This window comes from Centrocercus urophasianus, unplaced genomic scaffold (genome assembly GCF_019232065.1).
Source record: "Centrocercus urophasianus isolate 14NV4802_14NV808 unplaced genomic scaffold, USGS_Curo_1.0 seq_25, whole genome shotgun sequence".
Lineage (NCBI taxonomy): Eukaryota > Metazoa > Chordata > Aves > Galliformes > Phasianidae > Centrocercus > Centrocercus urophasianus.
The window spans coordinates 5,794,187-5,821,706 of NW_024884811.1; the positions used below are offsets into that span (position 1 = coordinate 5,794,187).

The 27,520-nt window shown below is 39.4% G+C and overlaps 1 protein-coding gene across 3 annotated transcripts in view; it reads right to left on the reverse strand.

Moving 5' to 3' along the window:
- MAST4 (microtubule associated serine/threonine kinase family member 4) overlaps nt 1-27,520 on the reverse strand; it is a 152,784-nt gene that overhangs the window by 64,186 nt on the left and 61,078 nt on the right. For all 3 annotated transcript variants that reach the window (XM_042825542.1, XM_042825541.1, XM_042825540.1), the window contains exon 2: nt 9,925-10,013. In XM_042825542.1, coding sequence (XP_042681476.1) covers nt 9,925-9,985 — 61 coding nt within the window. In that variant the 5' untranslated portion in view covers nt 9,986-10,013. The remainder of the gene's footprint in view (nt 1-9,924; nt 10,014-27,520) is intronic.

Genomic DNA, 27,520 nt, shown 5'->3' on the forward strand with positions numbered 1-27,520 from the left:
AATTTAGATTACAGCACTGGTTCTTCAGTCCTCTATTTGCTAAGCCAATTAAGTAGCAGTCTGTTAGTCCTCCATGAGAAAGTCTCATATTCAGTCATACTAGCTTCTCTTTCTCCACGGTCCCACAACCATGACAACATGAAGCGTTCCAGGTAAAATTTAACCACAACATTGTTCAGTGGCCTGAAACCTTACCTGATTCAACTGAAAATTACTTGCTTTGCATAATCTTCTGAGATTTGATTTTGAAAGATACACTAGTTTCACCCTTGCAAATACCATCTGATCCCACTTCTTCTCTAAATTCCTAAGCAGTAGATATTTCTTTTACTGGTCTTCCAGCACAAAAAGGCTGCATGTTATTATTTCAAACTCTTTACTATAAATCTCAAATAAATTCAGTCACCTCAATAGAGTTTCCCAAACCTCGTCTTGACTGGATGTTTTGTAACTTTACATCAACAAAGTAAGTTTTTTTTTCCAATGTCCATTAGAAAAAGATTACCATTTGGCCAAAACCAAAACCTGAGGACTTTACTGGTAACCTTCGCAACTTTTCTGTAAGCCCTGCCAAAAAGGACTTGGGTATTAGTGGATGGTGAGCCGGATGTGTTCCAGCACAGCCCCAAAAGCCAACTTATCCTGGACACAAAAGAAGTGCTGTCAGGATGGAAAGGGAAGTGATTCTGCCCCTCTACTCTGTGCTGGTGAGACCTCACCTGGAGCACCGTGTCCAGTGGAGGACCACAAAAATGATCCAAGGTATGGAATACCTCACTTACAAGGATAAGCTGAGAGAGCTGGGTCTGTTCAGCATGGAGAATAGAAGGTTCTGGTGCGACCAATAGTGGCCTGTCAGTATACAAAGGGGGCTGTAAGAAGTAAGGGCACAGACTCTCCCACAAGGCCTGTAGTGATAGACAACGAGAAATAGTTTCAAACTAGAAAAGGTGAGATTCAGAGTGGTTATAAAGAAAATTATTTATTTATTTAACAATATGAGCAGTGAGTGAGGCACTGAAACTAGCTGCACAGAGAGGTGATGGATGTTCCATCCTTGCAGGCATTCAAGGTAAGGCTAGACCTGACTCTGAGCAACCTGATCTAGCTGTAGATGTCCTTATTCACTGCAGGGGAGTTGGGGACTAGATGATCTTTAAATGACCTTTAAACTAGATGACCTTGCAAATCATCAGATTCTATGACTCCATGATTTCTCATTTTTGCACAACACTCACCTCCTCTTTTTTAAGCCATTTCCTACTTGCAATTCTTATCCTAGTACTTGTTTTCTTAGTGACACCACATGGAACATTGTATTAAGAAACACAAGATTTACAGCATTACTCCTAACAGTTGATACTCATTTCTGCAGTAGATAAAATTAAACAGCACTACATGTGATTATTAATCATCAGGGGGTTAGCATCACCCACAAGAACAAGCTTCTGTGACTGCTGAGGTGGGGACATCTGAACGCCCTGACTTGCTGTGATGACAATCACTCACTCGAAGGCTGGGTGGTGCAGATGACCTGCCTACACAGCAGCAGGCATTCATCTGGAAAAGTCCATTAGCATCCAGGGCACCAGATGTTGTCCAAGCTGATACTGCAACCCTTTGCCTCTCACAATTCTGAATGCAGTCAGTTAATGTAAAAGCTAACAGGACCTCTAAGCAGGCTTAGAGGCTTTCAACCCAGATATTAAATATGAAGGATATCCAAACAACTAAGATAAGATTATTAGTTTAATGAACAAGATTTGAACCTCAAGAAGTGTCACTAATGTACGTTTTCTATTTTACTAAGAAAATTTCACATAATGATAGTTGAAATTACTCTAGAAATCTTACTGTCTTTTCATATATGCAAAAGACTTCAGCAGTAAATCGTTCCCTCTTTGACCAGTGCTATGTATTTACTGCACAATGTATTTACTTTATTGTTAAGGTGTCATCTCACATGTACTCCCCTATCTAGGCTCATGAATCTGAGAAATATTGAGAAGGTAAGACAAGCACTTAAAAATCTTTATGCAACTATTCAGGGTTTACCCAATTCAGCTTGCACATATAAAGATTAATAACAGACCGCTTTGTAGGAACAATCCTCTGTTATCCCCATCTCAAACAATTATAACAGGAGAACGAGAAGAGGTATAAAGTGCACTGAGTCTACATGACTTTCTCATATGTAATGAAAATTCGCATAATTCTAAACTTGACCACCTCAAGTCTTCCTCAAAGGGTGCCTTTTTAATTAGAATGGCCTGTACCTTCAGTTTAGTCTGAACTTGTAAGAAAAGAACTGCAAGGAAGAGTGTGGGTATAAAAAACACTGAAAATATCCTGAAAGATTTACAATTACGCTCAAGAAGCTCTTCTTTAGAATAGAGCAAGACTACATGCAATGCTGGTTTTAGATAGGTCCAACTCAAATCACTGTGATTACACACCACCAACCCGAGTTCTTTTAAGTCTGAAATAATGACACGTTACTGAAGGAGCAACCAGATCTCTAAAATGATTGTTGAGCAGATCACCAAAGATGAAAACACTCCTCAGCAAAGCCAGCAGTATTGGGATGAGTATTAATTCAGTGCACTCTGACTAATAGAGCTCCACCCTCACACTCAGAGTACGCCTTTATATACCTTGCTTCTATTGATACTAAAGATACACATAACACTCTTCCCTTCAAGATGTGAAGTTTTGTAAACTAGTTATCCCAAAAGAACTTACCTCAAATATAGAATGCAAGCAGAGATAACTCAATATATGCTTTAATCCTGCCTGTCCTCCCAACAAGAACAATAAATTGATGTAAAATGGATCTTTGTGGAGCAAGGCATGAACATACTGAATTTGGGTACTTATAAAGCATGGAATTTCCAACCAACACAAATAGTTTTAAGAAGGATAGAGTACAGTACTGCAGACATCTCAAGATAATTAATAGAAATAATTAACAGAATTAATTAATAGAAACTGGATATAATAAAGTCTGACAGACAACTTTGATTCCCTTCAATTTCATTAGTCTGCAATAAAGAACAAGTACGTGCCATAATGACTAAGATGCAACAAGCCTGAAGTCAAAAACCTGGTCAAATTAAACAACAGTATTTAGTACAATATTTCCTGTTTTCTGTGAGGTTAACAGTCATTTCTCCATAGAGATGCCTAGAGTACTCTGACAGTACTCTAGCAAAAAAAAGCATTCACAGTATGAAACCGAAGCCAGAATGGTGCTAAGACCTGAGGCCTTTTGATACATAAAGGGGCCGAGGATTCGACATCTGGGCACAGTACTCCAGGGGAGCTTTCACTAGCACACAGTACAGGGGCAGGATCAGCACCATAACATGCAGACCAGCATCTGCTGGCTCACACACAGATAGATTGCCATGCACCAGCTCTCCCAAGCCTGTCTTGGCAGAGCTGTGCTTAGTCCCTTTGACCCCAGGTTGCATTGTAGTAGGAGCTGCTGTGATTCAGGTGCAAGGCTTTACATCATTCAGATCAATGTTGTACATCATCTCCTGTACAGCTAATACCCTCAGTTACTGGATAGCCTTTTCTATGGTGGTTCCATTTACTTGGGAAACACATCAGATCTTCTTTCAAGGGATACCTTTCTTTCACAGATGACAAGAGTTGCCTCCACAGGGTGAAGGCTTGTGCAGGATTACTAGCGCAACAACACATCATCAGTAGGGTAAAATTAACCTGTCTCACGACGGTCTAAACCCAGCTCACGTTCCCTATTAGTGGGTGAACAATCCAACGCTTGGTGAATTCTGCTTCACAATGATAGGAAGAGCCGACATCGAAGGATGTCCCTCTTCCCACTGCTTTGTTAACATCCCCTTTACCTAAAAAGGAATCTCAGCTTTGCTGCCCAGTAAGCCCAGGGTCCTGGCCCCATTATCCCTGTACTGGAGCATTCATGTGGATGATAGCTGAAATCTTTCTGTGTATCTTGCAGTTCACCCATAATTAGTGGTCAGAAAGTTATTGCCTCCTTTATGAGTTCTGACTCTTCCTCCTCATCATCATGATGGCCCTGTTTCATCCTCATTCTATCCTTATTTTAGTAGGCATTTCTGTTCTTACTAAACAAGCTGACTTTTGCAGACACTTTTTTTTGTCTTGTTTATAGACGAGACGAAGATTGGCACAGATTGGTTATCTGACTAAACTGCAAGGCCTGGTGTAGTGGCTGGAGCAAATGTAGGGCCAGTTACACTGCCACCAGACCCACAGACTTCTTTCCCTTTAGGGTGCCAAACAAAAAAGTGTTGAGCAGTAGGCCAGGCCACAGAACATTGTAGTGATTTGAGTCTCTCTAAGATTGTCAAGGCAGCAGCACACCTTTTCCGAATATTTTCCCAGCTTCTCAGGATTCTGCAGTTGTTTAGGGGTGAAGTTCCAAAACACTAATGGTGTCCACTGTTCTAGGTGCCTGACCATCCCATCCCATGCACCCAACCATTCATCCAGCCTCAGGACAGACCACTGGGAGAAATTCCTAAACATCTTCTTAACCTTAAACAAAATCTGAAACACTATCAGTATGTGTAGAAATTTTAACATGCTGGTTTGAGCATTCCCACTTGTCTCCCCCACAGCCTGACACCGCCAAGTGACAAAGTAAAAAGTGAAATTAAAAGTTTCCAATATATGCTTCCTAAAACATAAAGATGACTGCAACATTAAATAGAAATACCAGATTAGTTTCCAAAACAGTGTTATACCAAATAGATGAACGATAATCTCAATCCAGCCCCCAGAAATGGTAAATAATGCAGCAGGATTGTATATCACAAGTAAGTATTTAACATGGTTCTGTGCAAATACTAAGACCTCCAAAAATAGAAAGAAAAAAAAAAACATTCTGAACAGCAGAAACTGTTAAACTACTACAACACCTACAACAGTTTTGCTTTAACATGCTCTGTTCAGAGCTGTCATTATCACAACCATTAGAGCTCCATGCTGAGCGCCAAAAGGACTGTTGTGGCTGACTCTTTCCCACTGAGCAGCCCAGCCTGGTGCAGGGCATGCTCCCATCACTCAGCAATGATCAAACATCCCTGCACTACAAACATTGGCTCAGCCGAAACCAAGACAATGAGGCATCGTAAGATACAAAGAACTAAGTTTCAGAGATGGGTAGAAAATTCTCAAGACAATCGAGAACTGAAAGAATATTTAGTGGCTCCAGGTCTCAACTTTATCACCAGTTACACTCAGCCTCTTGAATGGCAAGTGTCAATACCTTTTTCCTTTGATCGCCCAGAGGAATATAACGGTGCAGTATCACATGACGACGAGCTACCTGCCTGCCGCTGCTCATAGCCTGATCTGTTCAACCTGCAGCAATCTGAGACTTCTTGCACAAAACTGAATTCTGACAACATGCACAAAAACAGTATCTGGAACAGGATTCCTTCCAACATCCTCCACACTCTGCATCACCCTACTAGGACTTTTGCGACGTGCACATGCAATTACTGCACTTCAGCCAAGGATAGCCTAATTAAAAAATCTTGTTTCTGTTGAATGCCAGCATAGGTCCTACACTGCACATTTAGTTTGCTCAACTGGAACTGGAAACTATTTTGTTTCCTCCTATCTTTCCTGCTTCAATTTTTATTTCTTTTTGTTTGTACTCCAGAAGCAACCACTAATTAAAGAAGTGAAAATGTGCTTATCTTTTCTGATGGTAATCTTCACCTGAGATTTGGGATTATAATACATGCTCCTGGTAGAATGTCCTGTGCAGACAGCAAAAATAAACACCGTTCTGATTTAGTGAACTTTTCTGGTAACTTTTCACCACTATTAGTTACTTTGCAGACGTAGTCAAAGGAGACCTTAAAAATCATCAAGCATGACAGTAGATATATCAGGCTGTCTCAGTGGAGTTAAGGAGGCCTCTCTAATTTGAAGAACTCAACACTCGGATACAAACTCCCCAAAAGAGTAAATACAGCAGGACATAGAGAACAAACTGCAGAACGGCTTGGGTTGAAAGGGGCCTCAAGAATGGTGAAGTTCCAACACCCCTGCCACATGCAGGGCCACCAGCCTCCCCATTTAATACTACACCATGTTGCCCAAGGCCCCATCCAACCTGCCCCTGAATACCTCCAGGGATGGACGGGCCACCCACAACCTCTCTGGGCAGCCTGTTCCAGCATCTCACCACTCTCTTTGTAAAGAACTTCTCCTGACATCCAACCTAAATCTTCCCTCCCTCAACTTAAAACCATTTCCCCTTGTCCTGCTGTTATCAACCCTTTCAAAGAGTTGATTCCCCTCCTGTTTATATCCCTTTAGATACCGGGAAGCTGCAATGTCACTCTGCAGCCTTCTCCAGGCTGAACAAGCCCACTCCCTCAGCCTGTCTTTGCAGGGGAGGTGCTCCAGCCCTCTGATCATCTTTGTAGCTCTCTGGACCATCCCCAAAAGCTCCCTGTCTTGTATTGGGGACCCCAGACCTGGACACAGTACACCAGATGGGGCCTCACAAGGGCAGAGTAGAGAGGGACAATCACCTCGCTGTCCCTGCTGGCCACCCCTCTATTGGAGCCCAGGATACCATTTGCTTTCTGAGCTACAATAGCACACTGCTGGCTCATGTTAAGATTTTTATCCACCAGATCCCAGGTCCTTCTCTGCAGGGCTGCTCTCAAGGATTGCTCTTTTTAGTCTGTATTCCTCCAGCCCAAGTTCAAAACCTTATACTTTGCTGTGTTGAAACTCATTAGATTCACATGGGCCCACCTGTCCAAGTCTCTTGAGGTCCCTCTGAATGGCATCCCCTCCTTCCACTGCGTCAACTACACCACTCTGCTTGGTGTCATCAGCAAACTTGCAGAGGGTGCACTCGATTCCATCATCAGTGTCACTGATAAAGAGGTTAAACAGTACTGGTCCAAGACAGACCCCTGGGAGTCACCACTCATTACCAGCCTCCATCTGGACATAGAAGCACTGATCACCGCCCTTTGTCTGTGGCCTTTCAATCAGTTCTTTATCCACTTAGTGGTCCAAACTATCCCTTGTTACACTTCTCTGCTGGACTTAGCAAAAAACTACAGGTTTCCAGCAAGAGCAGGGAGGTCACTTGAGCAAGTAAGCCCTGGTGGTTCTGACAACACAAGAATACAGCAATGGCAGAAATCCATAGTTTCTTCAGACTTAAGTTATCGAGGATTTATGAACACTTGATACCTTGAACTCCTAAAACACATACAGAAGAAAATTCTTATATGGCCTCACTATGTTTTTAAGTAACACATTTGCATATCTGCTTGCATGAATTAGGATCGCATTCACGGTATTCAAATATTAAGAAATGATTTTGCCTAAGTCAGCTCTAGAGAGTATCTACTCCATCTGCACAGTAAGAAGTAAACTACTCAAGGCTGTCTCTGAGCATGCTGCAATTTCAAATTATTCCTGCAAGGGACTACTCCAGACATGATAGCCAGCTGAGTCAGGAGCCAATGACTATGCAATTGTTTACTGTAAACTACTACACACAGAATTGAAACTAAAGAAACAGTCATAAACATGCAAATTTCTAGCACAGAAGAGATATCCCATTGCTGCTGAAGTCTTCGGCATGCACACCTTGGGAAAACAAGGTACAAGTATAAGAGAATCTGTTGCATTCAGTGCAGTGAAGTGTTCCTTAGGGGTAATTATTGGAACTGGCACCATTTAACATCTTTGTTGGTGATGTGGACAGTGGGATTGAATGCACTCTCAGTAAGTTTTCAGGGAGCACCTGTGTGGTGCAGTCAACATGCTGGAGGAAGGGAGGCATCCAGAGGGACCTTCTCAGGCTTGAGAGGTAAGCCTATGCAAATCTCGTAAAGTTCAACAAGGCCATGCACAAAGTCCCGCACCTGGGTCAGGGGAATCCCAAACATGAATATAAGTTGGGTGATGAGCGCACAGAAAGCAGCCCCGTGGAAAAGGATTTAGGGATAGTGATGGACACGAAAATGAACATTAGACAGCACTAATTTGCACTCATGGCCCAGAAAACCAACCATGCCCTGAGCTGCATGGAGGTGGCCAGAAGGGCAAGAGACACAACTGCCCTCCTCTCTGTTCCACTCAAGTGGCTCCACCTGGAGTACTGTATTCAGCTCAGGGGCCCCCAGTACAAGAAGGACCTGGAGATGTTGGAGAAGATCCAGAAGGGGTCATGAAGATGCTCAGAGGGCTGGAACATCTCTCCTACAAAGGAGGCTGAGGGAACCAGGCTTGTTCAGCCTGGAAAAGAGAAGGCTCTGGGAAGATCCCAGAAAAATCTTCCAGTATTTCAGGGGGCCTAAAGGAAAGATGGAGAGGGACTCTTTTGTCAGAGACTGTAGTGACACAACAACGGGCAATGGCTTTAAACTTCAGAAGGAAAATACATTATATATAAGGAATAAATTCTTCGCTATGAGTGTAGTGAGGCACTGGAACAGGTCGCCCAGAGAAGGTGTGGATGCACCCTCCCTGGAAGCATCCAGAGCTCCATCAGATGGGGCTTTGGGCAACTCCATCTAGTGAAAGGTGTCCCTTCTCATGCCAAAGTGGGGTGGAACTAGATGGTCTTTAAGGTCACTTCCAACTTAAACTATTATATGACCCTATGATCTTGCATAACTGCAGAAGTTGCCAAGCTTCCACAGCAAGTTTTTTGAAGACATGGCACATACTGCTCAGTTAGTGGAAAAGAATAGGCTACACTTAACTTTCTTTAATACTATCATTTTTCTACATTTAGAGTGGCTTGCTCACAGTTTTGAAATCAACAGTATTATTCAGACTGGACATCAGTAAAAATTTATTTATTTGTGAGAGTGGCAAAACACTGGATAGGCTTTCTAGTAAGGTGTTTGATGCCCTACGTCTGTCAGTGCTCAAGATGCATTTGGGTAACATGTTTTAAATTTTGTTTTGATCTCAAGTATTCAGGTAATTGGACTAAAGGATCTGTAAGTTCCTTCCAAATGTAGTATTTTATTCTACTCCTGTTTTATGTTTGAGAAACTACACATAGCATGTTATCTTGAACTCTTCACAAATCTTCACGATCTCATCTGTGTTTCTGATTGTGATAGCCTGCTGCTCAGTTTGAAGAGAACCACTCTATTTTTTCTAATAATGTTACTTCCACTAGAAAACTGCAAGTGTCTCATTAAACTCAACTCCTTCTTGAAAAACACACACAGAACTCTGCACTTTATCTTCCACCATCCAGGAACAGTACTACAAAGTAGTCAGTGTCAGTGCCAACACAAAAAAACATGACAGAATAATTCTTTGAAGAAATGCGTTTTTATATTCTAAAAATGCTTTTTTTGAAAATTGAGGACAATTGTTATCAATAATATCCCAAATCTACAGACTTTTTATTCAATCTTTGATTCAATCCAAAGCATCTCTTCAGCTGCTTTAGAAGCAAAATGGAATATGACAAATGAAGCACTGAAATTTCTTGCCATGTGTCTAACATCAAAAATCCTAAGGAGAAAAAACACTATAATACTGTAATACTTTACTCACCAACTCCATCAAATTTACCATGTGTTATAAGCTGTTTTATATTCCTTTCCATACTGTAATACACACTGATAAGGAATTGGAGAAAATGCATAAGAACGTGAAAAACAAAAAAAGCTGCATGACCCATACTAGGTATCTCTGGAGTGCTTTCCACCATAGCCTAACATGTATGGACTTCTGACTTTAAACTTAACAGAAAGTTGGATTGAATGATATGCAGTTTTTCCACTACAACCAACAAAGAAAGGAGGGGTAGTGGAGAAGAGAATTAGCCCATTTTCCTTTTCTTATACAGGATTTTTAAGGATTTAATAACACCAGCAGTAGCATAAATACAAAAATCACCTGTGTGTGCTGAGAGAGGTGAATGAGGTCGAGGCAGAGCTGGAGACTGGCCATTGCCCATCAAACTCTTTCGATTGCTTGTTCTACAGCTGTTGGGAAAGAGGAAATAAAAGACATAAGCATCAGAAATACATCATACGCCACATACGAACACTTTGCCTTTTTGCTCATTTGTTCTTTCACTTCCTAGCCTCCTATTAAAAATCAGTGCTATTGCTGATTTGTAGTACTTTTGTGAGTTTAGGAAATCTATGAACATCCTCGATAATGGCAAAGACAGCAGTTTCCAAAGAAAAAGCACAGTAGAAACTTTTCAAGCCTGTATGTCTGCCATTCTGCCATTCAAAGAAAAGCATGTCCCTGTAGAGTCGTTAACAAAATCCTCTTCCGTATCTGCAGCTTTCTTCTCTGCCTTACTTTTTAAATAATGTATAAAAACATGCAAGTGCAATCTTAGAAAAATCTCAGCTTATAATCACTGTTCAATGATTAAATCTATTTCTGTTACATGAACTGTAGCTCGAACTTACAAGCCAGCAAGAGCAATGATTTATCAATCTATGATACAATAATTATAAATTCAATTATTGAGATAAATTTTGCATCTGTGCCTTTTGTCAGTGAAACAGATGATGCCTACAAAGATGAATGCATTTTTTTTACTCAGACATTTTTCATCTGCAAAGCCACTAATTTCCCTTATCACAGGATCATTAAGCAAGATAAATAGTAAATTAATGAATCTATTAAACTTGAGAGGACACACTTTTCTTAAATACACCACACAATTTTTAAGTGTTTTTTTTTCTTAGAGATATTTTATTTTCTCTTGTTTACTGCAGCTACTACAGTCATAAATATGAATCCTCAACACTTCAAACAGTTAATGCCAAGTCATTAACTACCATATCACTATACTATTATAGCGAATTATACATTAACTTATGCATATCTATTAATAATAACAACTGCTCTACTTAAGAACAGAAAACAAAAAATGACTGAAGTAGTAACATCTGAAGTACAGAAATCACATAAAACAGAGACGCACTCCAATTTCTAAGCTGACTAAAGAGATAAATCTTCTCAAATGACAGAGAACATACGTTTTAAAGACTCCTCCTAAATTTGGTTATCTTATGAGAAGTATGTTCAATGTACTCACTATGTAACCTACTTTTTAAGTGACAGAACTTCAGCAAATACTCCATATTTTATTAGACAATTCCAAAGTCTTCTTGTTTCATCTCATCTCTAGATTTTATCCAGCTGAAGAATTATATGTGATTGTCCTCTTATTAAGAATAGTCCAAATTCTTCCTATTGACTTCATGTAATATCACTGTAATTTCAGTAATTTTTTTAATATCATAGTATGACAAGCCTCAATTTAGCTGCTACACATTTTGTAAGAAAAAAGGAATAACTGTCCACTGGTAATTCTGCAATCCAAAACTAAATCCAACAGAAAATTTCAGTATTCATTAAACATTTGTTTAAGAACACAACAGACTGCACCTATCCATTATGGTGTGATGACGAATACAGCTTCTGGGTTGCAGTCTAAGGCTATAGGCTATGAGACCCCACTACAAGACATGCAGCTGCTCTGCGAATGCAAGCTTGAGATTCTCATCTTTCACACAAAAGATACATTTTAATCATCCAATCACTTAAAATATATAACCAGTAGAAGACATTCCACAGGTAGCTGATGATTCTTCTTAACTAACCAAACATTACTTTGAAACTTGCACACATGGTTGATTTTGTTACCTAGGTAATTCCAGATATGTATATCTGCACCACTTAAGTTCAACTACGGAAGTTGAGTTTTACCACTTACACCTGAATTTCACATACAAAAGACTCTCTCTATTCGTTTTTACAGTAAAATTCAAACTTCACATTCTACACTTGAAATTAGCACAATACTTCTAACATATCATCTAGGATATATAACTCCCAGAATCAAAATCTTTAACGTTGGAAAAGATCTCCAAGATCATCTAGTCCACCTACCACCAAATCTGCTCACTAGATCATGTCCCTAAGTATTACATCTGCCCTTTCCTTAAACACCTTCAAAGACGGTGAGTCCACCATCTGGGTGGGCAGCCTGCACCAATGTACCACCACTCTGCTTGTCCTCCTCCAAAGGTAAAAAGTGAATCACTGCATGAAAACACAAATCCATGCTACAGCTCATCCTGTAGCTTTGTTATTTTGTTCCACAGATTCTGAAATTCAATGTGGTTATCCTGTATAAGTCATGAAACACAATTCCTTCCCCAGATTAATGCTAGAATAGAAGAGGCTCTTTGTGGGTAAAAAAGCTATCTGTGGGGAACTCTGAAAAATGACCTAAGATACTAGAACATTGCAAACAGGAAGCAGAGTCCCACTAAGGAGATAGCAAAGCATTACTGACAAACATATTAGTCTTGAAAGAGCAGTCTTCAGTGTTAGAGCCATTCTGCAGACAAAATCACTTATCCTGGATTTCTATACTCATCAAGCAACTTTCTCCTTCCATTGTCTTCATAAATTTTCCATTCAAATTTGACAAGATAAACCAACTGTTAAGACGCAGCTCTGAAAGAAAGCCTCTCTGTCCACACTGAAGTTACACAGCACAGGAACACCCACAGGGATTGTAAGCTACGGAAACATAACCTTGATAAAACAGAGAGTTACGCTCTCAAAAAACAATTCTCTAAGCCTTGGGTTCAGGTTCCACAGCATGGAGACAAGACCAGCAAGCTAGGCAGCAGATATGACACACGGTCTAAAGCACGGAGTTAAAAAATAACTTTTCCAAGAAGATCCAGTCGTGTTAAACATATTAACTACAATTGAGGTGTACACAAAATCGAAACAGAAAGTTTGCATTTTTTCCACTTTTCTTCTTTTCTTTCCCAGGAAGATCCTCCCTGGATTTGAACCTGTTCCTGACAACTTGAAAAACCTTGAACCACTATGTTTGGCAGTAGTTTACATCCTACCAGCTGTGCTCTGGATTACTGGCACCGTTCCTTATCATGGAATACAATTTATAATTTACTATTTGGTTTCCAAATCCCATCGCCTAAACTCCTGCTCTCTGCCACCAACACTCCTGCCCACTCACAATACTTCACTGCTGGGGAATTCCTCCCTCACTCTCTGCCATCAGGAGCAGCGAGTGCTCTGACTTCTGAGTCAGTCCAACTGCAACAGATGAATCCTTCCCATGAGAAACACTGCCTGATAAAGCAAGAACAGGACACTACGTAAAAGGTATTCTGCACTGAACTCTGTTAATCTCAGAAAGCAAGGGTTAACTACAGCTGCTGAAAGGCAGGATCCAGCTGCATGAGGCTGTATTACTTTGCTCCTTAAACAGCTACCGATTTTCCTCAGGCAAAAGCTCTCTGGGCAGAAATGATGGGAACAGCTACACCCCCACCAGCAGTGCATGAAGCACTAGCATGGTCACTAAATACAGCTGCACTAAGCTCCTGAAAACACTAAGTATGCTGCAAGACTGAAAGGGAAACTTCTAATTGCGTACACGGGACAGGTACCACATCCAGAACTGAACATTTGGATTTTGTGTTGAGGGACATGGTTTAGTGAGTACTATTGGTGATTGGTGGATGGTTGGACTGGATGATCTTGAAGGTCTTTTCTAACCTTGGTTATTCTGTGATTCTGTGAACTGAAATATTAAATTCTGATTTCCTGATCAAAAAATGGCAGTAACAGTGAGAAGCACACATAAAAATGAAAGATTCTTCTTCAGAAAGAGGGTTAATATGTGAGCAAATTACTGGCACTAAAGGTTAATTGCTTTCACTCCCCACCCCTACAAAAAAAAAACACATTAAAAAGGACATATTTATAGAGATTGCCTCTTGCCATGCTTTTCATAGCTTTAATCATTTATGGTGATCTCATTTCAACATCTTAATTAACACATGTAATGAGGATGGATTTGGACTACAAGCTATCATGACAGTTCACCACCTTTCATGGTATATGCTGAGCACAGCACTTTGCAACACAGCTTCCTAATTTTGTTATCAGTATAATACATTTAGGTGAAAGTAAAGATTAAAAGGGCACACCTCCTATTTAAGAAAGACTGCAAATAAATGTTTTATTTGCTAATGTAAGTGCAGATAAAATAAGCTATTGCTGTACCCGGAATACGAAGCTTGACTGCATAGATACAAGACAGGCTCATAGTGCAAGATCAGCACTAGCATAAAGGATGTAGGGATAAGCAAGCAGTTGCAATCTTTCTGGTGTTAAAACCGTACGGCTGAAAACTACCTTAGGAGGAATGTGCTGTCCCTAGCAAGACTTCAGATGACGCCACTTTGCTTATACAACAGAGTAAGTTGTATTTCAGTTACATTTAACTTATTTTGAAGCTAACTCCATAGTTAAGTTCATGAACAGCAACACTGAAGAATCAACAGGACACTCTGCTTTAAGTTAAAAAAAAAAATAAATTAATTAATTAAAACCTCTATAATGAGGAATTCACTGCTTTTGATTTGTGTTCTGCTTTTCCAGAAAAAAAAGTCTTCTGCATTAAAGGGCAGTCTGGTGAGCATTTCCAAGCTCTCCATCATCCATCAAAGTTCTGTGGGGCACTAACTCAAAAGAATGCAACAGCTGTAATGAAGAGATGACATGTGCGATACACACAGAATCACAAAACTGTAGGGGTAGGAAGGGACCTCCAGAGATCATCGAGTCCAACCCCCTGCCAAAGCAGGTTCCCTACAGCAGGTCGCACAGGCAGGCATCCAGGCAGGTCTTGAACATATCCAGAGAAGGAGACTCCACCACCTCCCTGGGCAGCCTGTTCCAGTGCTCCGTCACCTCACTGTAAAGAAGTTCTTGCACACATTTGTGTGGAACTTCCTGTGCTGCAGCTTATGTCTGTTTCCCCTTGTCCTGTCTCTACACACTGTAGAAAAGAGTCCAGCCTTGCCACTCTGCCCCCCACACCTCAGACATTTATAGACCTGGATCAGGTCCCCTGTTAGTCATCTTTTCTCAAGGCTAAACAGACCCAGTTCACTCAGCCTTCCTTCATATACAGTGCTTTCCTTGCCAACAGGAACCATTAAGGTTGATGATGCATCTTCTGATTTAGGAAAACAGAATGCAACATGGGTGCAGTTAAAGAAGTTTCATGCCTAGGTCACTTTTTAAAAGAGAGCAAACCAACCAAAACTTTATTTGTTTATTCATGAATGCTGAGGATTTAGGGTTACGCAAGCAAAACCCACAAACCCTACTCAGAGCAATCTGCTATCTTGTTCTGCCCTACAGCTAGTGGAGAGTGCAGAGTAAGGAAGCACTAGTTTCCAATTTTGAGAGAAATTTCTTAACTTAAAGGCTGAATTTAAAAATCTGTTAGGTGCCACCACTTAGATAAATGTGGAAAACATCCGAAGGTGAGCAAAACACAAGATCAGTAACACTGAACTTTTTTAATGGATGTCGATGATCTATACTTACATACATTTAGCATAACATAGTATTATTTTCCAAAATATTTTAATAGACTATGTTTGCAAATATACTTTCTATATATGGTGTATCTATGTATGTATGTTTACACATAGACATAGATATAAATAAATATAGATACATGAAGTTTTATTTTAGAATCTTATATATACACACATAGACACACATTGAAAAACACTACTTATTAAATATCCTACACGTTGCAAGGAATTATTCTATATTTTAGTGAGCTGAAGAAATAGTCATGGTATTTGCTGGTAAGTTTAACTGTTACGACGGAAAGGTTCAAGTTGTATTTAAGCTTTAGTCAACTTAAATGAAGACAGTTATACTTTGAAGACAGCTTTCAAAGCATAACAAACACAAGGAAATACTGAAATACACAGCCGCTAGCAGTACTAGCTTAGCAGAGTATGTCTTGATTTTTTTCCAATACAGTAGTGAATGTTTCAGCTCTGACTGCTACCTGGGTGAAACTGGACACCCAGACTAGACACTTAACAAGTGCTTTTCCGCAGTCACTAATGTCTATCAGCTTCCTGCATGTCATCAAAACTCTTATCTTTCCCACATAACAAAGAAGGAAAACTCAGACTCTTCCTCATTTTTCTAGGAAGAAAATATGTTGAAGATTAACCTTGAAATGAAAACAGCTGGATGCACGATCACCCTCTGCACAGACTGTCAAGGAACTCAAAGACACATTGGTCAGCACTGGTGGAGAAGAATCTGCCAAAGTAATTCATGAAACTGCAAAAAGTATCTCCCAAGTCTCTTCTGTTCAGACCTGTGGAAGATTTGTCACACTCGGCCACAAAGACTGATCTCTGATGCTGTGAGAGAAATCTACATTTCCATAATGCACTGCAACACAAATAAACATAACTATGCCTTTGCCTAATGTAGCTACATCCGTGTTCAACATATTTTGCATTAGCATTTGCTTTTATTTTTACTCCTAGCAATTTTGATCACGCTTCTTTTTTTCTCTTCAAACAGAAGAAAAATGGCATTTCAAGAAATCTAAATCTCCCCCACAGACCAAAAATGTTCTATTTGTCTGTTCAGCTGCTTCCTAAAAAAACCCTGATACACTTCAACTGATTAGAGACAAGCATTTCCTTATTTGACACAAGACTGAGTATTTAAGCCAACTTCTAATCCCCATAGTTGTACAATATCCATAGAACTGCTGCACACAAGATAAAACTTGTTATGAACACTGCATGGGAAAACAGCAAAGACCACAATACCCAAGATTATAAACGAGACTCCTGCACAATTCTGCTTCCTTATCCTCAATATGCAGTTTCTGAAACTTTGTATCATACAAGCTACTGAGAACACATCTGTGGGAATGATTAATTCTGCTGCTGCTTCATTATTTTTTATAATCTTATGTGTGTTTTGGGAAGAGATACAAACCATATTATTAGCTGAAAAGCACATCTGCTATCATACTGTGACATTCAACAAATTCCTCAACATGTAAATATTTCTCTTTCAAAACAAAAAAGACAAATAGCTAGGCAGTATCAGAATAAGAGGAAAAATCTACAGGGATTGCCTGACTTACCAGTAAGTATGACTTCCATAACAAAATTTGGGAAATTAAAAAAGGGAGAAAAACCTACATGCAAAAAAAGAGCAACTGAGAGGAACAGAAGAAGGTTTATAACACTTAACTACTAGTCCCTTAAAAACAACGTGTCATATATCACACTTGTGAAGATCAAAGCATCAGTAAGTTTGAGATGCTAACCAAACGAGGTAGTGCCTTGACTTGCTTGCAGATAGCTCTGCCAGAAATCATTTACATCAGATGGGAAATAACTTACTAGAGTGCATGCCTATCACAGCCACAGCAGGTCAGGGGTTTTAAGGACACAAATCTCACCATGTTTTTGGCCATTCAAAGAAATTTCACATTAACAAAGGTTATTCTAGATTTTGGATTTTGACTACAAGCCCTTGGTATATCTCTTAATAAGATGATGTGGCCCATATTTCTCACCACGTTGTGGTGCTCACCTCAAACCTTACTTTGGGGACAGGATGTTGCCTGTGCTTCCCCCTTGCCCACTGTTTATATCTTGGGAGAAATAAGGCAAGGTCAGTTACTACAGTAGAGGGCTGTGCACTGCCCTCCCCCCCCCCACCCCCATCGGCATCAGTTCCGCTTTATTACTCTGGACCTGCTGTCTCCTGTGCCGTCTCATGCAGCCCACCACTGATGGTGCTTGCTGTTCGATCTATCCTCACTCTGGGAGCTGGCTGGTGCCTCTGGCTGCTGCTGCTCCCAACATGCACAGTCCAGACTCAGGAGGGGGCACCTGTGCGATTTCCACAAGTTCCACCCCTAGCTGATGTAAAGGTATGAGCAAGGCCTTTTCCACACCCACCACAGACAGCCTAGCCAACTAGCCCAATTCACAACTTTTAACCAATTTGGCTCTGCCAAAAAACAAAAACAAGATCCACAAAGACAAAGCGGGTCATGTTCCAGCCATTTTTCCTTTGAATAGCATCCATCCAGACTCAAAGTCTAACCACAGCAAAGTCCCCAGGCTGTTGCAGCACAAGGGAGCTAAGCTCAAACCCCAAGCTTTCTGTAACTCCGGTTGAAAATGAGACCAGCACAGTTCAGAATTAAGATAAAAAGTGGGCGTGCCTCCCAACTGCTGACAGAAGACCTGCTTATCCAGATACTGCAATCTACACAGCTTTCTTGCTCTGTTTTCCACTTAGACCTGCCACCTCTTGGCTTTCTCAGCTTTCTCCTTGCTGACAGCCATTCCCAACAGCAGTCCTATGGGCATCACTGCTCTTAATTCACCTCATTTCATTGGATTGGTGTATTATGATGGTGCGATAGACAGTCCTCCTCATAACATTGAGAGATTCCCCAAATAGCAGAGTGGCTTTTCTGAGCATTTCCTGTGGCTGAAAGAGCACACGTGGTAGTTTCTAAGGGTAAGTCTACCACTGCCTGAAATTATCACACGTTTACACATAAAAACAGCCTAACAGCTCTGATGCCTCAGTGACAAAACAGATGCCTAGGAAGTAGCTCAGAAACGATCAACCTGCTTTCATTTGGGGATACGAAAGAGAAAGGAGAAGAAATGACTTAGTCTGCTCTACTTCCTGCTACAGTTTTGTTTTACCTTACTTTCAACCTCCTTGCTATTTGAACATATGTCAAAACAATTTACATTGCTAATGCTACCTTCATAAAAAAAGGATCAGAGTCTTATTAAACCAAAGTCTACACAGCAGAGCTCAACATGTTTATCACATGGAAGTATCTGCTCTACACCCTAGCCAGAAACTCCCCTCATGAGAAAAGCCACTAAAAGACAAGCCCTAGAAATATTTTCCCCATACCACAATTGTTAGGACAGTTGTTTTTGAGATTTTCTTTTAAATCATTTTATACAATTGCAATAAAATTAATAATATCCTAGAATTCAAGGGTAGTAAACTATGTGATTTTGTATGGTTTCACTTTCAAAGCCAATAACAGCCTTCTGTTTTAATCCCTAACCTTTATCTGACTTTTTTCTTCTATAACTAAATAGGAATTCATTCTTTACTTTAATCAATAAATACTCCACATAGGACTCAGTGTTCTCCATTGCTAGATTTGGTAGCTCACATCCTATCAAAACCACAGAAGAGTGTATGCTAAATAAATGGTTTTTTTCTTTAAACCTTTAGATAAGGCTTTGATAGACTGGATAATCAATGCCAGAGAAAAAAATGAAGAAAAATTACATTCACAGATCAAACCTACTAGGAACAAGAGCCTGACATTTTCTAATTCCTAGCAAGCAGGGCACCAAAAAAGCTATAAGACACTGTCACTTTATGAAGTGCTCTATTATCCACTACTTTGAAAAGCTTAACTAAATAACTGCTAAATAACTTACCTTCCCTTGCTAGAAAGAATTAAGAGATTAAAAAGTAATTAAAACCTCTGGCAAACTAAGTGTTCATTTTTCTATTTTAAAATTAGAATTTCATAAATCACAATACTTCAACTATCACTAGCTCATTCCTTATGTTTATCACTGTGAGACTTCTGCCTCTTGTGGCGTCACGGTTTTCTGAAATCTGTAGATTTAAACTTAGCTAAATCATCACAATTCTCCTGGAACTGGTAGGTTTGACTTCAGCTCATTCATGCTAAAAAAGATAAAAATTATAACTCATCTGTAAACATCTGCACCCAGAAGGCAAACCAAATATGTGTGCACATACATACAATTTTAACCTTTAGGCAGAAGGTCAATAAGAAGAGTAGGCAAAGAAAGTAGTGGAGTTACAGATAAATTAAAAGAAAACAGAATCCATTAAAAAAAAAAAAAAGTTGCATTAACTTCATTTAATTATTCAGTGCTTCTGTGGAACTTTTTCACAGCACTGTACAACCAGCATTAAACAGATATAGCTTTACAGGACCAAAAGCTGGAAGAAATGACATGCTGCAAAAACACAAGTCTATAAATGAACTCAGGAAAAAAAAAAAAATTCCTTTGTCTTTTCTTACAAATATCCCAACCTCACATTTTTATCTTACATACAAGCTTGTGTGAATTGTTTAGCTACTGCTTGCTTCAAACTGTGTTACTCAGAGGAGGATCCCTGCTTTACGCCCAAAAGATGAAGATGTAATTTTTAACATTAAACCTAGCAGCAGATTCTGAAAAACTTCCTTTTGTCACAACATGCAGGGAGCAAGGCAAAATCTTTCAAGAATATTAGTATTCAGACACATTCCTCCAGTAAAGACAGCCCTGATCACTCACATTATTTAACCTGATGAGAACCAGAAGGGAGGGCAGAAACCCACAAATTCAGAAGCACTGCAGTGTGAATTAGTTGCCTATTGAGCACCTGCAAAATAAGGGAAGTGAGCTTCAGCTTTTTCATGTCACTGTCAGTAGTTTCCTTACCCCTTCCTTCTTTTCTCTTATGACTCTGAGAGTGTAAAAAATACATACATTTAAAATCTAACTTTTAAGTTCAAGGTATAAGTTTTCACTCTTTCTTCAAACTAATTCATGCAAGTAACAAGAAAATAGTCTCATTCATTTTAGAGCTGAGCTTTTTAAAAAGAGTATATAGTCAAAATACCCCAAGTGGGAAGAGACCCACAGGAGTCACCAATGAGTCCAACCCCTGGCTCCATGCAGTACCACCCAAAATTCAAATCCTGTGTCTGAGGGCATTGTCCAAACATTTCCTGAGCTCTAGCAGCTTGGTACCATGACCACTGCTGGCACCCTGTTCCAGTGCCCAATCTCAGTGTGTTGCAGACCTTGTCCCCAGCCCCCAGCTGCCCTCCCCTGGCACAGCTCCATGCCGTTCCCTCAGGCCCTGTCGCTGTCACACAGAGCAGAGCTCAGCGCTGCCCTCCGCTCCACATGAGGAGCTGCAGCTGCCTTCAGGCCTCCCCTCAGCTCCTCTGCTCTGCGCTGCGCACACCCAGGGGCCTCAGCCATTCCTTGGACATCTTGCCCTTCAAACCATTCACCATCTTTGTAGCCCTCCATGGACAGATAGCTTTATGCTCTTACACTGTGGTACCCAACCCGCACCCAGTGCTGGAGCTGAGGCTGCACTGTGCGAAGCAAAGCGGGACAACTCCTCCCCTCTCCCTCTGGCAGTGCTGGGCCTGCTGAACCCCAAACACAAAACCCAAACACAACTATATAACTAAAGTTCCATTTGTACTGTTTTTTGCTTGGAATTAGAAATTCAACAGTGCTTAAGCAAATAGTTAATACACTGGAATTAAGGAATTTACAAAAATAAATTTTTTTTTAATCATTATTTAGGACAAAATGTGGGCCCTTCACTAGTTAGGATCCTGAATGCAAACGCTTGACTGCGAGGCATTCAACCTGACATTTGCAGCTGCTCCCAGGAGACCTCCAGCCACACCGTCAGTGCCCCACTTGAGTGTGCACACAGACAGAGCGCGTTGCCAAAGTGCAGTCTGCAGACAAAAGAGTCTCTCTCTTCATCGGGAGCAGCGTTCTCCTTTCCTCCCACCATCAGCTGAGCTGAAGTTTTGCAATTAAATCATAATTAAGCAATCAGAAGCATTATTTTCCTAGGGAAAAAAAAAAATCCTTTCCTTGTGCCCATTCAGCTGCCGGTGTCTGTTCAGCCTGCCAAAGAGGACATCAATTAATGCCAGCTACGGTGGCTTTCATGAAGAGGCTGTTTGTTCAGTAGGAACTGGTTGTCTGCAAACTCATGCTGCAATGTTAAGTGACCAAACAATCCATGTTCATCACCATGAACATACATGCAGCCAGCAACGTGGCACTGCCTGTCAGTTATATGGAGCTGTAATGAGCTACATTTTTCCCTCCAGAGTTTTCCAAACACAGTCAAGTCCTTTTAATAGCAGAACAGGAAATAACTAATTTGTGGAACTCTATGCATGGGCTTTCTTTTTTCCAGATGAAAACTGACATAATGTAACCAACATCATTGTTAATTATGATTTTTTTAAGAAAGCTTCATGAGAAACTTGACAGAAACACACTGAAATGCCCTCCAGAATACTAACACACAGCTGACACTATTTACAAAATCACGGAAACTACATCAATCACTTCTTTTGAACACATTTTTTATTAGACGTGTAGTATCTATAATTAAGAGTGAGCTACGTATCTGTACTGATACAGCTATGTGAATCTATTCCATCGACACAGTTATATCAGTATAGAAGTCTTTTACTGGTTTAGATTTTCCCCGATGGAAAATAGACCAAGCCATGAGAGCGTAAACTCTCTTTTTCAACCATAATTGCATACGAACACAGCTACTTCAGCCTAATTAACTGGGCAGATATAACTCAAATGATTACTCTCATATAAAAGCCCAGCATGTATACCGAGTCTGAGAGCAACAACAGCCTCATGCAGCAGCACACCTATTTCAGGAAGGCAGACTATTACACACGCAGATGACACTGCTTTGCTGCAAAGTCACTGTGACGTACTGGGAACATCTGAATAATTTCCAGTGAAGCAATTCAAACATCTCCAGGCATACTCATCAGCAGGGATGACAGCAAAGGGTTTATGACATGCAACCACCTTTTTTTGTTTTTTTGGTAACACTTAATCATCAAGCACCGTACAAGCCAAGAATGATTGAGTGATTTACATATGTAAGTTTGCTGCCACAGACCTGGCTCTTAGCAGACATGCACATTTATGCTATTAAAAATAGTATAGTGCAGCATTAAACAGAAGTTTCAATGGCGTAAGTTTCAAGTGACTGCATTACTCAGTGATGTCAGAAACAAATTATCTGGGACACTCCAAATAAGTACTGTTATAGTGCTCACATTCCTCCATCAAGTGCTTTTCTTCCCCCTGACATGCTATGTTTCTTTAATGACCCACATATATAAAACTCAAAAATCATAATTGGTAATATTTTAGAATCTTGTAGAGTATGTAAAATAGGATTTCTGGAGATGAAAACATAAAGAGTGCTGGATTGTAATCTCTAGACAAGCTCTTCTAGGCTCTGAAAACAAATTATGCATAATTTAGGGAGACCAAAAATTTTCTTCTGTGCAATGATATATACTTCCCATAACTGGTGATCTAACTTAAGAATAACACTACTGGACATTAAATTATTTGTGAAAATCTACTGACTGAAACTGGAAAATGAGTATCATTTTTATGGGAAAAGCACAACAAAACAAAAATAAAAGCAAAATGCACTGCTTTTAAACAAATGATCATTGAGTAGTACAGTCTCCAGGTAGAAGAGTGAAATGTATCTCTGAGAATGGACGTGGTCTGTAAAATCCATCTCTATGTTGCCTTTACCAAGATTTATTTCTATGCCTAACTTACAGAAAAGTGCCTTGTTTATAGTAACATTCCTTTATTCCTTCAGTGGCTAATGTAACATCCTATCTTCTCACAAAAATCCAAGAACACAGAAGCGAGGTAAAGAGAAAAGTGAAACTTAATGTTTATCCTTAGTATAATTCTAGGTTATGGACAGCAGATACAGAATCCCACAAGAATACAGTGAAAAAGACTAAATGCCTCTTAAATACAGAGTATTGAAGCGATTCATGAGAAAAAAATCTACATATGCTTTGCCCTGGATAAAAATATCCCTACCAGGAAAGGTTCATTTCGCTACAAAGTAATATACTGATTGTCTGTAAACAGAAGAAGTAGGTCACAGACAATTCATGAAAGCAAATGCCAATGATTCAATGCGCCAAAAAGAGGAAAAGAAAAACGAAAAAAAAAAAAGAGTGCAAGGATATGATTTATAGTATGCAAATAGCTATGAGCAAGTATTTGAGGAGGAACCATTTCACAATACAGATTCATTTAATTCATCCTGGTGTGTCAGGAATGAAGTATCACATAAAACAACTGGAGAAGCAACATCCAAAAGCAGAGAGGAAAGAGCAAGCAGTAGTAATTACATTTAACATTTTAATTTTGAATACATTGGTTAACTTACTGTCTATAGCTATGAAAGCTTACCTACGTGACACAACAACAGAAAATACTGCCTGTCGCATGAGCAAGGGATGACACGTCTGTACTAAAACTCAACTTTCAACGAATCTATTCCAATACGAGCAGAGTAGGTAATTTAAAGAAGAAAACTAGGTGAAAACATTGCCATTTGTAACTGTACGATGCTGTACTTACAGCTACGCTCAGAGTCCTAACTTCTAGATTCATGTAGCAACTGGAAAATTCCCAAATTTTTGGCATTTAGGGCAGGAACTCTTGGATTGATCATTTCTACATTGGGGTTTGTTTGAGGATTTTCTTGGAATTTTATGTGTAAATCCCTACTTGGGATTTACACATTGGCAAAATAAGGACATAATATGAACTGTAAACATCTGACCACAGTAAAAATCTAACTTTGACCTATAAACATCAGAGAAGTATGCACTAAAATCTATACAGCAGTCAATGAAATTCAAACAAAAAGGAGCGCTGGTTTGAACTAACAGTGTGGACGAATGGTGCAATTCAATACAAAGTCCTTTTTCTTCAGACATCCATCTTTGCAAGAACTCTAGTACTGCAGAGATCTTAAAGCTCTGTTATCCTACAAGGACAACTATTTAACTTTTGACTTCAGCTAAAATTCTGCTTTGGAGTAGCAATGTACAGGACAGAAGAAAAATGATGGTGGAATGAATAAAACTGAGAAGGAATCTGTGTCAAAAATGAGCAACGTGAATAGCTGGAACTCTTACAAACAGCATTTACTGCTTATGAGCTCTGAATTACAGAAAACAAATCTGCAAGCGCTCAACTGTTATCTCAGAATGAGAAGAAATGTACTTAGAAGAAAAAATAGGAAAAACATGATTTTTGCTTCCATTCACCCAGAACTAGAATTTATGCCTACGACTAGTACTGGGTTTAGAGCTAAGAAATACTCAATTTGCCACTAAAACAAATGCCGGCATCTACAGCAAGAACACATCTCCTTTCCTCAGCAATGTGTTCACTATGTCAATCACATCACTTATGTTCTTCCAATTCATTATCAAGACATACTACAATCTTAGCAATTAACTCTAGCAATTAACATGGTAGATACATTCATCTATGTATTTCTGTAATATGTGCTGCCATGAGGTTCCAAGATCCTTAAGATTCATGTCTTGATTCCAGCACAGAAAGACATCTTGCACATTCCAAGTCATTTCAAGCAGCTCAGATGAAAAGAACTGAAAGCTGAATGTAGAGTTCAAGCTGAATTCAGTAGCTTTAACACATAACTGTTCTGTTCTACCAAAATCTTACTTTGGCATAATTTCTACTTATCTCCTTTTGATGACATAAAGGCATACTCAAGTGGGACTACTTCATGAGTTTGAGCATTTGTCCTTCATTTTCTGGATTTTGCAAAACAAATGCCCCAAACTACTAACTTAGTCCAGTGATTTGATCCTTTTAAGGTTAGACTTCCTACTAATACAAGTCCTCACTCAGCTTTCCAAATAATCTTTACAATTACCTTCAACAGACAGCGAGCTCAAAAGCCAAACCTGAGCACATAAATCTGAAAGACAAAAGAATGTCAGTGAAACCCACTTCCTCAAATGTTTTGAATATAAAAGAGGACAGACATTCACTAGGATCTTCTTTTCCTTAAATGACAACTGCAAAAATTACCACTACTCAAACAAACAGCTTTTGCTTTTGTAGGTATAAAATAAGTGATAAATCATTAACATAAACTAGTGTTAATATAATCATACACTTTTTAATCAATTCCAATCTACAAATGCGTAACTAAACAATAAACTAGAATGTTCTTCAGGCTTTCAAAATCTAGAGACAGTTTGTGCTGGTAATGGTAACACACAAAATCTGATGTACATACAGGTGTGTGACTAATCAAAAAGTGACAGTTTTCTCAAACTAGCTTGAATTGACTAGAGAGCTCTAACTAGTCTTTATTAGTGTGTGCAATCTTCTGTCTCATTAGGACTACAACCAATTTAGCTGATACAGGAAATTATCAACAACTGAATTTTTGGAAGTAATCAGTTAAAACAGAGAAATAACACACATACAAAAAAAAAAAAGCCACAGAAACCAAAATACACTTGTTGGTGAACTGGCATTCATCAACGCATACTTCCTCCTGCACTTTGGTGTAATAAGAATGCAATCTGATAATCTCATGCTTCCATAGCATTCCATTAGATTTCAGGTGACTGTGGGAACAGCTGACAGCTTCTAAATTCATACAGATTCTTTATTTCATATTCTTCTTACAGAAAAAAAAAAAAAAAAACAAACATAATTTCCTTTAATTTTTCTTCTTCTTCTTTCTATAAATAAACTCGAACAAAAATAATAGTTGCACATCTTTTAACATAGGGAACCAGAACCAGTATCATCCTGCAAAAATCTCCTGTGCTCTCATGAACTTCTCTAAGACCAAAGCTGGATTGAATATTGACATTACTGATAATCCACAGGCTTGATGGAGTATCCGTAGAACAGAGATCTGAAAACAATCTCACATAGTAACTTCAGAACATAATATTCTGCTTTTAGATTCTGACTACGCAATTTACAAAAGTTTTTACAAAAGTTAATTTAATTGCTCTATCCAAAGAGACAATTTCTGGTTTTCACATTCACTGATGTCTCACAGCATACTTCATCAATGTAAAAAAGTAGTAACACGTCATTCACGAGAGGTGGAACTGAGAATAATCTGTAACGTGATAGAAAACTACACGTCATATCCTTTACAAGTCTAGCTTCAATACTTCAAATGCCTGTAGCCATATCACCTCGTGCTATGATTCTGCCACTTCTCAGGCTACACAGCATTAGGCTAACTAGCTGCTGCAGGAAATGATCATCTCTTGTGAGTCAGTGCTAAACACACACCCCACTGCGGTGCTGCAGGGCACAGTGCTGCTTTTCGGATGAGTCTGCGCTGCCAGCCACGTGAGATCATTAGAGATTTCTGCAATTTATAGGAGTAAGGTTAGTTAAATACACGCTTTTGAAAATAACAATCCAATACTCAGAACCGCAGGTCAACTGAACATGATTTACTGGGCTGCTTTTCAAGATCTCAACAAGCTAACTGAAGGAAAATGTTAATCATTTTAACAGAACATTGCTGTTAAGTTCACTTGATTACTCTCCTCTTTTCTGTACCAATACTTAATTTGAAACCAACATACCTAGTGATAGATCAGGGCTTCTGAAAACTATCCAGCCTAACAAAAATAGGCCTGTAATTACTATGCATATATGTACATGATTTTACCATTAAAGACAACTTATGACCAAAGACAACAAAGTGTAACGAGGATATTTGGAGTAAAACCAGGTAAATATGTATCGATACATTTAACAAATGAAATTCTTATCAAATCACTGGTCAAGTGTAAAAAGTAGGTAAATTATACTGATAGTCTCTTTGGAAGGCTATCACCATTATGTATGGGAACAGAAGCACAAAAGTTTGTTGATTTTGTTGAGGCAAACAGGTG